Genomic DNA, 13888 nt, shown 5'->3' with positions numbered 1-13888 from the left:
GCACTGCTATGGCTGTGCTGACATATGCTCATGGAGTAGTACACTTATGGTAAACTGGTTAAGGAATCTGGGAGCAGGATTAATGAACTTTCCTTTCACACTAGACTAGATCAGATCTCAGAAGGAGATCAATCTGCCACAATTCCCAGCTTTTGTTCAAGAAAGGCGAGCACGGCGAAGGTCAGAGGCAGACTAAAGAGCAGCATGGCAATTATTTACTGACATGAGACTGGAAAGAATATCACATGGAGCACAACTTGGACTTTAGACACGTAGGAAAGAATGGTTCATTTTATGCCACTAATCATAGCCAGGGATTAAGATATTTTGGAAAAGCCCTATTATTTCTCATTCTGCAAACCAGGATTTCATTACTGGTAAACCAGGAAATTTATGAAGTCCATTCATACAAATTAATTTCCTTTCCTGATTTCCATTGGCATGTGAGACACAGATACATAATAGAAATAAAAGTCTGTGAAGGAAAAGATACACAGAAATGTCTGCTAATGCTTAAAAGTGGGGTCACCTCAAGGAAGGGTGTAGCTAAGAGGATCACCCCTGCAGCTAATACATTCAATCTTAAACAAATTGGTTTGGGGTCTAAACGGGTAGAAATCAGTGCAGTTGCACTACATCTAGATGGATTTATATTGACTTACTCTAGTTGTTTCTATCAAGAATAACCTAAAGTTCTTCCCCTCTAAGACTTTCACTGTGCAGTAGCACTGTAAAATCTAGATATCTTTCCTATATTATGAGAAATATTCCCACCTAGACAACTTAACGAAGAATTCTTACAATCATTTTAGTGTCACAAGGTATGGGGGTTTCCCCCTTCGGTGGTGCTTCCCCTTGATGAAAGTTTTTCATATGAAATGTAAATCTGTCTTCAGACAACTTTCTGAACACTGACATTTTTCCAAAAATAGGCACGGGGAGGTGGCGGCCATATCCCTCAGGGGACCATGCACGACAGAAAGCATGATACAGCCTCATCTGGCACCCCAAGCATCTGCCAGCTCCTCCCTGAAACAAGGGCTTGACTAACAGTAAAGAAATTGCGTTGGTTGTTGCAGAAATCTAGATTTCATCATCAGGGAAACCATAAATATAGCCCTGAAATATTAGGTATACATCTGGCTGATTTCTGGCTGGCTGGCCATTTTTAGAGTCAAAACTCCTGCCACGAGACACAGAAAGTCCTCTATCTGACCACCTTCCTCACTAAAATAATGACAGACAGTAAGTTTGCTTCAAATTTCAAAACCAGATTACTTTTTCCGAATATTCACCTAACAACCAAAGAAATGGCCCATCCATTTTTAGATTTCTTGGCAGGAAATCCGGCATCTCTACCAAAGTCTGCTCACTTTTTGTACTCTCCTCTGTGCTGAGTGTTGAATCTAAGATATTCCTTATAATACTAAAAGTCTATCCTACAGTTTGTTATGCAAGGGCAGGCCTTGGTTCCAAAAATTAGTTCATGGGAGCAGAAGGTGCTCTGGTTTAAGATGGTGATATTCCCTGTAACAGAATTCAGTGGAAGGGAACGAATTAGGGAGAAGTTTTCTCTTTTCCTTTCGCAGATGATTTTTTTTTCAAAAGTGTTTTTGGTCTGGAAACACTTAAAATTTTTGATGAGACACCATTCAGTCCAGGTGCTTTTCCTAAGATAATATTAAATATAGCTTTGGAAACTTCAGCAGATGTTCCAATTTTTCCTAGTTCAAATTTTTTTTTGCTACTACTCTGCCTTTATGTAAATAGCTGACTCTAATTGATTCTTTAATACAGTGATTCATAATCTGTTGTGAATCTTAATTTACTTGCAAGTCTGTTAATATTTCCCCTGATTTAACACATCCTGTTTTAGAACATCCATCGAAGTTGATGGAAAAAATTTCCATGGCGTTTGGATCATATCCTAAATGTAACTTGAATGCCATCTTTCGAGAGTTGCAAAGTAAAGGGATTTCCTGTTTTATTCTTCAATTGTATAGCCTTGAAAGTGAGCTTTTACAAATCCCCCCTCTGCCTTGTCAAGGTCTGATCACTTCTACTCCTTCTAGCACTACTTTTTCTGGGTAGCTTCCAACTGGGGAAAAGTCAATGGATAATATATTATTTTTCTAATTTTTACTGATCGCCCTCTTACACCATGAGTCTTAAAACCGATATGAAAATTTCTCAGGAAGTTCAGGTGATGGGAGTGTATTTCTTCAGAGAGCACTTCCCATCCCCTTAATTTCCACCACATTTCTGAGGGTCTTTTGGGCTCCCTACGGAAGCTTTCTCCTCCTGGTGCTACCACTGAAGCCCCTTCTTTGTCCCTTACAGAACTTGTCAATACAACATGGCAAAAAGTCATGGGGTTATTTGAGGGTCCTGCCCCGATGGAGCTGGGCCACCAAAACTTTCCACCTGCAGGCAGTGCAGCCACTTCACTGCAGACCGATACAGACAGATGGGCTCCTCTACACTCTCTCCTCATATCTACGTAAATTTAATAATCCCGTTGCTCATTTCATCAGCTCCTCTAATTTTTCTCTATACTTAAATTATTTTTGGGCAACGGGAGGTATTCTTCAGGCACACTTTTCCATGGCAGTCAAATCCTGGGCTATTACCAATCATTTCTACCATTTCACTTTTAGACAAACTCCTCTCTCTCACACTCCCACTCATCCTTTCTTCTCTTCTTCCAGAATTCATTTTTACTCTTTTTTTTTTCTTTTTTTTAAGGGGGTTGCTATATTTAACCTTTCTCTCATTTCTCTTTTTCTCAAGCCTTTACTCACTCTAATTACACCACCAGGTAGTTTCACAGCCATACTCCAAGTCTGAAACTTCAAAATGCTTGCTAACTGTGCTACAGCTTCATGAAAAAGCTTCTATTTTTTTTCAGAATGTTTCCCACATACAATACATGCATTTACACACATGCACTTGCTTGTACTTGTCACAAAGGGCCCCAAACCTTCAAATGTGCTGAAATCCTCTACGTGGAGCAGCCCCATGCAGAGCCCCTGCTTTGGTTGGGGGTCCTGGAGTCCTGCAACACAGATCTGCCTCTGCCAGCAAGCACAGACCAACTCAGCTGAGGGCTGCAGTTATCTCTGGACTTGTAAATTAGCTACTAAAATACTGCAAGATGATGCTTTTGCATTAGCATATCCTTCTGGCAAACCTTTCCCTGACTTCAGCACTGCTGGTTCCACTTTAAGACTTGAGTTTTACCATTGAAATAGCATGAAAGGTAAGTCTAAAGCCTCTAAACAAAAAAGTGATGGTCACCTTTATCTCTACAACCCTAACTATGTGCTGAACAGGGCAGAAATCAGCAGTCTGTCTGGTAATAATGGAGATTCACAGGTTCCTACCAAGTGGTGATCTGACACAGTTGTGAGTCTGTGGTTTACATAGATTATAGTGTGCTTGTCTGACCTGTAAAGGTCCAGCATGGGTTTCCAGAAATAGTGAGAGAGCTTCTGGAAAGTTCTCTGAAGCAGCCATTGCCACCGTGTTTGCCCACTGATGCAAAAAGCATAATCTTCTCTCTGTGGTTGATGGCACTTTCTGCCCTAGGATTAGTTTTGCTTCTTTTTCGCTTGTAATGAGTTCTTCCCTCATCCTAACATACTCTCTATGTGGAAGAAAAAAACACAAGAAAAAAAAAAATCCCTGAGAGCTTTTTCAAAGTAGAGGCTGAGGGTCTCGAGCAGAGCAGCCACCTCCATCTCCGGTGGCCCGTCCAGAGAGATGCTGTGCAGTGCCTGGCTGAGGTACACCTCGCCAGAACTCGGACCTGTTATAATTCTCTGCAAAACCACAATCTGTGTTGCATCAATTCTAGCAACTTCAGGAAGCTGTAGCCTTTGACTGCCGTGGCCCACGGGACACCTCTCCATTGTGCGGTGCCATGGTTAACAGTTAACGAGCCAGGGAATTTTCTCAGAAGAAAGAAAACAAACAAGAGTGTGTAACTGGAAAAAAAATCTGGGCCAGTTTCTCTGCTAAGCTCTTTTAATATGACGATTTCACACACAGTCACTTTAGACTGAGAAGAACCTCTGAACCTCCCAGTACTACTGACCCAGAGACATTACCATAAGGAGAAGATGCCCAGAGAAGCTGTTAATGCCTTATGCAGATGCTCTGAGGTGAAAGCCCTCGAGTCAATAGCTGAGTACAAGCGCAGCCTGGAGCTTGGTGGAACAAAGAGTCATCACAGGGAAAAAGAAGAACCCAACTAATAGTGAAGAGATTATCTTTACCAGTTGCTTCCAAAAGAATAACTGGATAGCAAAAGCTGGGATGCCAGCACCAGCGACAGCCACAGCTCAGAGATGTGCAGCAGCATGGAACCAGTTTTCAGAGCTGCAATGGGTATTTCAGTTCAGAAACTAACTGCACAAAAGAACATCCACAGGATGGGCTTATCCACCTGACGTGCTTCTAAAAGCTTTTACTCAGCAGGCACCTGCAGATTTTCAGAAAAGTCAGTCATAAGTAGAATAGACTTAGATCACTCTAGCCCACCACAACTAAAAGGATGCAAAAAAATTAGAATACTAAGTCTTACATCTCATTCAATATATAGCTTATTTCATACACACTGCATGTGTGTATGGGCTTGCATATACAGGATAGAAATAAAGGTTAAAATAAATATTCCAGGTTTTTATTTTTGGAGGCTTCTCTTGTGACCCAAAATAGCATTTTCCTACTTCTTAAGTAATTTGCAGAAGATTTTGCTTATGAGGTGGCAATGAAACATATTTTCCCTGAGGCACTAGAAAAAGAACTGACTGCTGCTCCCAGACTATCAAAATGGATTTGTAATATCTATAGCAATACCTATTCTGCAACCCCAATGATATCACAAGAGTTATGAAATGGAACAAATCTTCAGCTCCATCTCCCACAGAAATCTAACATCATGAGCAATAAGGACAGCACAGACATAAAACATCAAATCTTGTTTTCTGCACTCTCATATGGCTGCAGATGCATCAAAATTCAGTAAAGAAATCGTTTTAGTTATGCAGAAGAAAGGTAAGTAAGGAATGTTCTCGTGCACACATGATGCTTGGATAACATGAGCTGTAACTATGTTAAGGACCAAAGAATTGAATCCATTAATTATGGACTTCAATAGCCTGTAGCATTGCTTTTTCAAGACTGTTCAAGTGCTCATATTGCAATTTACTTGCTCAGGAACGTTGCAGCTTGGGAGTTTTGACACACTTGCAGCACGGTCTCACTTGGCTTTCTGCTGTTTGTCTTGCAGTAGACTTCACAGCATGCAAAATGTAGAAAACCTACTGACAAACTAAGGCCTGTAAAGTAGGCAGAGGGCTGGTCCAGCTCCCTGGTTTGCTGACAAACCCATCCAGGCTAGCCAATGAAGAACAGGACCACAGTTTTCCTACTGTATTTCTTACTCACCAATTCTTCCCAGGTATTTTGAATGCCCAGACTTTGCAGACTTCCTCAGCGACAGAGGAGGAGGGGAACATTTTGAAGGTCTGCTTTTTTTCATAAGCTTCCTCCCCGCCTGGAGATAAGCCTGCTGTGGAAAGCCTGTGCCCCCTTCGGTTGCAATCGGCGCTAGCTCCTCAGAGAGGAGGAAAGACCTGGAGCCAGGTTATCGAGCAGCCTGCTCTCAGCAGCAACGGTCAAGACACTATCAGGCCCCTGACCAAGCCCCCAGCTGCCCAGCAGACACAGATGAAACACAAATCTGCTAGGGATTTCCCTCTCTGCCTATCGGGGACCAGGTTTCCATGAATGCAGCTATTATGTGCGCTTCGGCTGCCAGCCACGCGCTTGGTCCCGCTCCCAACAAACCCAAAGGGAATGCTGCTATTGACTTAAGCGGGAGCAGAGGCAGGCCCTCCACAGCTTGGGGATCCAGCAGCTTGCCAGTGCCACACCACGAGTGCCGTCCGTGAAGTCGGGGAGCCTGCTCATGAGAGTGCTTCCTCTGGCACGTAGGTGTTGGCCGGCAGCTTGCTCCAGCCCAGCTCTGCCGGGACGCGGTGGGGGTCTGTGCGATACTGTGCTCCCTCGAGAAGAGGGGTCTGCTGCCACAACTTCCCCCCGCGGTGTTTTGCCAGAAGGGGTTCAGGACACGGAGGCCGTGCAGGAGGCACAAGGCCACACCTGACCAGCTAACATTGCTCAGCTCAGCAGAAACAATTCAAACAAACAACGTATTCCTAAAATAATTTGCATCGGGACAAAGCTTTCTCACGAAGCTTCTGCAAGCCATGTATTTTCCTTGGCACCGCTCCAGGCTTAAAAGCAGATGTAAATGTTGCCAAGGCTCAGATACAGCAACTTCTTCTCTCCCAACCACCAGGGAAAACTTACAGAAAATAACCAACAAAACCTTTACCGTTTGAAATAGCAATGCCAACAGCTATTAATATGGAAACAGAAGAATGGATCAGGCATGGGAGTCAACAGAGACTTCTTCCCCAGTGAACTGCACAGCCACCAGCGGGGCTGCTGTGTCAAGCAGCTCTTGGCTGGAAAGAGGGGGAGCAATGCAGCTTCAGACGGACACTTACTGACTCCAAACATTACCATGAAGGTGTGCGTGCAGATGCACATCAAGCAAAGCTGTTTTTTCAGCACTAAAAATACCGCTTTCTGCAGCTTTCCCATCGCTTGGTCAGCCTCCTGCTCCCTCTGCCAGTGTCTGCCATCACTGAATGGGGCTGAAGGCACCCTCAGACTTCTCTGAAGGAACCGGACGCTTCTTTGAAAGTCTGAGACTCCCTGGAAATCCAAGTGCTGATGTTGAAAGAAAGCAAAGTTCCCTGCTATATTTCACAGCATACCGCAGCTAGGAGGTGGGCAGGTCTGCTCTACGGGCAACCGCGCACCTGGGGCTGGAGAAAACCAGGAGGAACACCTAGTCTGGTCATCTGCGCTTCTGGGGGCTTTCTTCTGGTGGGCCTCCTGGGAGACCCAATTCATCAAACGCACTAGAAACAGCAAAACACCATCCCCGTGGGCGTGTGGTTTCGTGTAACAGGATACCCCTCCAACCCAGACACGCAAGCCCGCTGAAGGTCTGACTCGAACGCATTACTTCAGCCCTCCCGTACTCATCGCCTCCAACCCAAGCCCCAAATGTTAACGACTCAGCATGTTTTATCACAGTAGCATGTACACTTTCAATCATCATTAGAGATGAGGAGGGTCTAGGCTCAGGCACTACGCCAGGTTAAGTAAAACTTTCCATGAGGAAAGCTATTTGTTTTCTCCCAGAGCTGCGAGGCTTGGCCAAGAGGGAGGGAGGGAGGGAGAGAAAAGCTCGCCCAAGCCAGACCAAAGTGTAGACAGTGTTACTGGGCTTTGCAGACTACCTGCGTGTTGTTCTAATGACATTTGGACTACTGGAAATCACTGAGTGAACCCAGGAGTTTTCAAAGGCATAATTGTGGCAGAAGCAGACTAAACTTAATGCCTCAAGAGCCAATCGCTTTAATCATGAAGCTGAGATGTATGAAAAAGGATACATTTCAGCAAAAGAATAATTCTGTCTGCTATGGTTCCTGTTCAAATAAACTATATCACCAAACCACGTGCATTTCCAGAATATAGAGGAGTAAAAAAAGAACATATGGTTTAGAGGCAAAAAACTTTCATATATACTGTATAGGAGATATATGGACTTGTCAGACATCTAACAGTTCAACACTGTAAGCAATTCATGGGAATGACATTAGCAATAGCTCATATTACATCCAGGAGTTACAGTTTTTACTGCAAAAGTTATTTTTAAAAGAGCCATGTTTAAAATGAAATGGCTGGCAGGGCTGCAGCTTTCAGTAACACTTTACCTGTGGTTTTGCCACTTTTACATACTTATTGGGGGCTTAGTGCTCCCAATTTACCTTTTCAGAGTAAAATAAAAGTCGCAATGAGTGCATTCATTGGCACAGTGCTATAAAACTCACAGCTGTGCAAAGACAATCACAAGAACAAAAGCCTCCTTGTTTTAAAAAAGATGATTATGTGGTTCTGATACTTTCTCTTAGCCACATATCCAAACATCAGATACCTTTGTTTATGACCTGTGTATTTTCATCTTACTACACAAAGATTTATAGATCCAATCAGGTCAAGATCAGGATAGAGACCTTTATGAAAGCATTCATGTGGAGAGGAGGAGGCTGAATTAATATACAAAACTTTGGACAGGAGATCTGTCATTCAGATATTGTTATTTCAGTTCTGGCTCCTACACAGGACTTGGGGCGTTCTGGAGAACATTTTTTTTCAACAGCATGTGGAACCTTGGCCCCACGGCCAGCAATGGGAGTGCGATGCTGATTTCAGCAAGGCTGGGACTGCATCTCAGAAGTTGAGATTACAACCCAGGAAAAGCTTGAAGAAGCTAAGATCTTCATCTTCACTACTCAAGTCCACCTTAAAGAATTCTCCAGGATGCTACTTTGCTTTAAATTAAAAGCTGCTTTTGTAAAGTTTTGTGCATTAATATAACAAATGGGATTACAGCATTTACAATATACCTTGAAACCTGCTGAGAACGTAAGTCATACATCTTTTCCTGTTGGTATCAATATGTTTCCCCCTCGCTTTTTCCAAATACCTTATTTTCATCTGTAATAAAAACTACATTCTTTGATGTGTCTAACAGCAGGAAATAATTTCACAACCGAGTGTTGTTCTGCTGCAGGTAAAATATCCAATAGCTATTGGTAGTGCCAGTTAAAAACTGAAAAAAGTTTCTTGGCATTAGCATGCTTAATTGAACTCTCTCCATCCTGGTGAAATGAAAGATTTGGAGCTCAGTTCCACTCAGGCTACACTAGGTCCAGGAAAGGGAAATGGGTGTAAGGAAGGTGATTTCAAGTCACCTTCAGCATCTCCTGTTGTAAGCCTGGCCAGTTCCCAGCTGCCTGAACATCCCGAAAGCTTCCACTCCACTGCCTCTGGCTGGGGGTTTCTTCTATCACTAAGAAAAGCCACTAAAAATTTGAAAATTTATCTGAGCTGCCCTAGTCAACAGAAAAGAAGGAGGACTAGCTCAAGAGAAGACTGGAACACCTTTTGACCCAAGTACTAGCTAGATGAGCGCACAGAGGAATACATTCAAAAGTGAGATACAAATTAAGGAAATGTTCACATCTGGTTCAAGGGACCAGGAAGAATTTTTGCCAGCTTGTAGCTTCCCCAAACTAGCCATCTCCTTGGGCAATGCTCATCCACTTCATGTCCCAAAGGGGATACATCAATACCCAAATAAAATGCTTTCTCTTAAAAGCAATTACAGCATCGACTTGTACTTGCCTGCCTAATGATTTTCCATGAGCTCCACCGCCCTAGCACCCCCACACTACTCCCAGGTTAGCTACTTAACAGAAATGTCACTTAACCTTCTCTGTCTAAGGCAGGGGTGGCACACGTACACAGAGACATTGTCAGCCCTGGCATCATCTACCAGGGTGCCACAGTGCCCTGCAGGTTTCTGCAAGAGCTCCTGGCAAGACACTTCCTCTCCCACTGCAAAGGACCATGGGCTCTTGCAGAGGACCAAAACAGGCATAAATGTCACCATTTCAACCACTTTTAATCAATTTTTCCTGTCAAAGCAGCAAAGGCAGTCAGCCATAATCTTTGCTAGGAGGCTGAACTCAAAATTATTTGAAACCAGCGCTGCTATCCAAGCCAGATACCTTTCAGTATCAAGGCCATAGCCATAATATATCAGGTATCACCTTATGGTGTGAGTTTTAAATATGGTCTATATGTGGAATCATATATTCACATACTGAAAGAGACAGCACATTTAATGAATAGCTCAGGTGGCTACTGTGGATTTTGATTTAAAACAAATTGCCAAGACTAAAACTTATTTGTCAAAATGGAAGTCACTTTGTGTGCTCCCTTTACATCACTTCAGCTGCCCACCACTACCAAAGAAGAAAAATGTCATATAAAGGGTGTGTATCTATATAAATTCATTGACTCTTTTTTTCCATCTATACTTTGCAGTGTATATGATCTATATCCGGACTTACTCCAAAACAAAAGGAATGAATGTTGCTTTGAACCCATAAGCTGAAACCAAAAGATTTCTGTTTATACCTGGTCCAAAAATGCTATGCATATATTAGATGCATAAATCAAACCTCCTTAAAGTGGTAAACAAGCAACCAAAATTCTATGAAATATCACTCTGGGAAAAACGGCTGGGTATTTTATTTGTCTGGCAGTCCCATAAGTATGTTAGATATCTATATCTCACACTTATTAAATACTTTTACGTAAAACTGGATGAATTAAATAGCTACAAGCACTCTATTAAAAGAAAAAAAAAAAAAAGAGGAACCCTCCTTACTCATGGATATGATTATTCTGGATTCATGGATTTGATATTCTGATTTTCAGAATACAGCCATAAGGTACTACAGATATCTCTCCTCCAACAAGAAAAACACTTAGAGGTGGATATGATACCAGTAATAAGCAACGCTGATGGCTTAAAAGCTCCTATTTAAAAAAAGATCAGGCACATGAAGGACTACTAGTGGCATGAGCCACTTGCCAAAACCCATTGTCCCTTATTCCACAGTCATGGCCAGAGGTCTGAATGAAACAGTGCCAGGCACAAAGTCATTGCATATGTGCATCGCCTCTTCCGTGCCCATCTCAGCGAGCAGCACCTCCCGGGATACCAGGAGCAATTACTGGTGGTTTCCAGGCAGTCACTGTAGTAGCCAAACTGCCCTTTGAGACTGTGCCATGGAGCCCAGATGTCATCCTTCCGTAACTGAAAGGTGAGCACGAGAAGGGGATTTTTAACTGAGACAGGATGAGCTGATTAGATAGTTGCTGGGGAGATAAGATCACGTCAGACGTGTGTGTGGCTTCAACTCACACTTACTCTGGCCTAGGGTGGGCTGCTGCCAGCAGGAGCGGTCCTGTGGCACCCCTCAACCCACAGCACCAGACTTCCTGCCCCTCTCGAGGGCTGGACCCAGAGCTTGGACCAAGGGCATGTTGGTTCCATGAGCTGACCCAAGAGAAAACTACGTGGGTTTTGCTATTTTGGGCAGGCTAATTTTCCATTAGCCTGCTCTGCTGCTCCATAATCAATTGATACGACTCAAAGGAAGCAGCAAGAACACGTGACTGAGAGCAAGACGGATTGAGGCCACCCTTTCCACTGGAGCCTGCAGTTACATCAGACTAAATGGAATGTGAAACCAATGTCTGCAGCGGTGGTGAAAAGGCTGCCTTCATGAAATGCATGTAGCATTGACCAAGTAGGCTTCCAGCCTGAGCCACAGCTTTGCTATCCTGCTCTGTGTGTCTGAGGCATGATGGAGCTCTGAATGCTTTGAACAGGGGGGCTTGGCCACCACAACTCTAACAAGACATGCTTCCTGCCTTTAGTCCCTCTGCCACATACTTTCTCTCTTAACTGCCCAGATACTGAGACAAATAGAAAGACGAATAGTAGCCCACTCCAGATTTCCACAAGGGCTTCATTTTGTCAACAGAAAACACAGAGGGGATGACCTTTTCTTTCAGGTAGTGTGATAAGGTTCATATAGGAAAGGGCAGCTTATGTGGATTACACTCCATCAGTGTGAACCCTAAGACAAGCCTAAATATCAGTTTAGCCATTTCTGACTAACTCCTTTAGAGGAAACTGGTGGTATACAATTTTTGAAAGTTCAAAAGGTTGGGGTTTTTCCTATTATATACTGTTACCAGGACTGTTGTACCTATGAATTCTTTCTTGGCCTATAGTTCTTGTGGGCTAGCTGAAGGGATCTCCAAAGTCAACCTCAAGTTTCAGGACAGATGTACAAGGTGACTTCCACAATCACTTCCGATCATCTGTTAGAGGATTGGTGTGCATGTGTGTCCAGAAGAGGGGACAGAAGAGAGATGAGGTTAAAGGCTAAATTATTTCTGCTTTATCAGAGAGAATGAGTACTGCTGAAAAAAACCTAAAACCTCTCTCTCAAAACACGTGGTAGCAAGTTCCTCTGCTCCTCCAGGAGAAACCTGAAGTAGACATGGCTAAGGAGCTTCATTCACCTTTCATCCCAGAGATGCAGTCCCATCTCTCGGAGAGACCAGCCAAAGGCAACCTTCATGGTTCTGTCAGAGGAATGGTTACTGGATTTTTGAAAGGTAAGGCAGGAAGACTGCCCATTTCTCATACTTTTCTAGAAAGACAGCTATAGACTTTGTTTAGATTTTATCTGGATTCTCTTCCTTCCATATACAACTTCTGTTTTCTCTCAAAACCAAAATTTGGCCGTGGCTTTTTGTTTTGGTTTGCGTACATTTCTAATTTAGTTTGTTGAAATCTTACTCCTTTACAGCACAGACAAGTGGTAAAAATGTCTGCTACATGAAGAAAACCTTGTCACAAAGATGTGTTGTGTAAAATTTTAGTGAATTAAATAGGAAAAATTACTTAGACCTGTCTATCATGTAATCAATAATAACTTCTGTTAAGAAACATAATTTTTCTAGAGTTGAAAAGCAAAGGGCTGCTACTTGGGCTCCAAAACATTAACTTGCAATCCTAATTCAGTGAGTAGCATGCTGTTTAAAACAGAATGACAAAATGTTCTTTTAAAAAAAAACAGTGCAATGAACTGTCTTAAATTCTCCCTCAAGGTCAATCACGTTCAGATGCTCCTTGGCACCAATTAGTTTCAATGCAGCCATTTAAGAGGATCTCGCCTTCAAATAGAATGGTATGTTATATAAAGTTATGTGGCTATTGGAAGGGAACTCACATACTGCATTAAGGTGAGGGACCAGAATACTACTGGGATGCTTAGCAGCAAATGCTAAATCACAGTTCAGTGAGGTCACATAATCAAATCCCATATTATCCCTGTTATTACATTCAACTAATAAATCTTTGGAAACTAGAGTATGACAAGTTTACCACAGTATTTTCACTTTTTGGTGGTGCACGGAGAATATATATACATACAGAATCTTACAAAAGCAAAAAAGAAACACCACCAAAAAAACAAAAAAAAACCCAAAACATCAGCAAGGCCACAATAAGAATGGAAAAAACCCCAGTCTTAATGCCAGATGCAAACAGACTGTAAAAAGTTATGCTGAAAGATGTGCCTCCGTTTTCAATTTCAACCTTCCCAACTGAAGTAGGGCGGTTTATCATTTAGCTCCAGCGAACAGATCTGCACATCAGGCATTTCACTGCATTATGAATGGGACAATGTTAAATATGTTTTCACTGCAGCTCCGCAGGTCACTGGTGTGGGCATAAGCCAAGAACACACAGTTAAGGTTATTACAACATAGCTGTGGGTCATGCAGCTAGCTCTGTGCTGACTAACAGCACTTAATGCTTAGATAACGTGGTTTCATTATCGCAAATGAAATGAGAGGGCCCTTTCCTGTACAGAGACAATCCAAGCAAAGGGCCGCACCATTACACCAGGCTGTTAATTGAACTTTTTTATCACCAGGGTTCAAAAGAAGGAGGGGGTTAAGGGAACTCACTGGTAAGAGCAACATGGTGAACGCAAACCTATGCTGCGGAAGACTTACCATCATCCAGGTACATCTGGTCCAATTCCTCAGGTTCTCGCTTGATCGTTACAGGAATAGGGGCCAAATTATGATTACTTTCCTCATGCAACTCTGGCAATGACAGTGGTTGGGTTGTTGGAGACTCATTTCTGTGAACCTTCGGCAGTTGCTGCTGCTGTTGACCCATTATGGATGAGTGAGTTGGACTGCAGGACTGCAAATAGGTTGGCTCTTGGGTAACAGATGGAACTGGAGAAGAGGGACTGTTGGGATAGAGTGTTTGTTGATAACCAAGGGGACAGCTACT

The 13888-nt window shown here is 42.9% G+C and overlaps 1 protein-coding gene across 2 annotated transcripts in view; it reads right to left on the bottom strand.

Moving 5' to 3' along the window:
• The window catches only part of NFATC1 (nuclear factor of activated T cells 1), a 109927-nt gene that overhangs the window by 17632 nt on the left and 78407 nt on the right, over positions 1-13888 (bottom strand). The window contains exon 10 of one of the 2 annotated variants that reach the window (XM_027886550.1): positions 13600-13795. The exons of the other annotated variant lie outside the window; for it this stretch is intronic. Coding sequence (XP_027742351.1) covers positions 13600-13795 — 196 coding nt within the window. The remainder of the gene's footprint in view (positions 1-13599; positions 13796-13888) is intronic. 2 annotated transcript variants of the gene reach the window in all.

The sequence above is a fragment of the Empidonax traillii genome, unplaced genomic scaffold (assembly GCF_003031625.1).
Source record: "Empidonax traillii isolate 1590-97213 ecotype Southwest subspecies unplaced genomic scaffold, ASM303162v1 scaffold189:size1549363, whole genome shotgun sequence".
Classification (NCBI taxonomy): domain Eukaryota; kingdom Metazoa; phylum Chordata; class Aves; order Passeriformes; family Tyrannidae; genus Empidonax; species Empidonax traillii.
The sequence above is the reverse complement of the archived record's forward strand: the minus strand, read 5'-3'. Positions and strand labels throughout refer to the sequence as shown.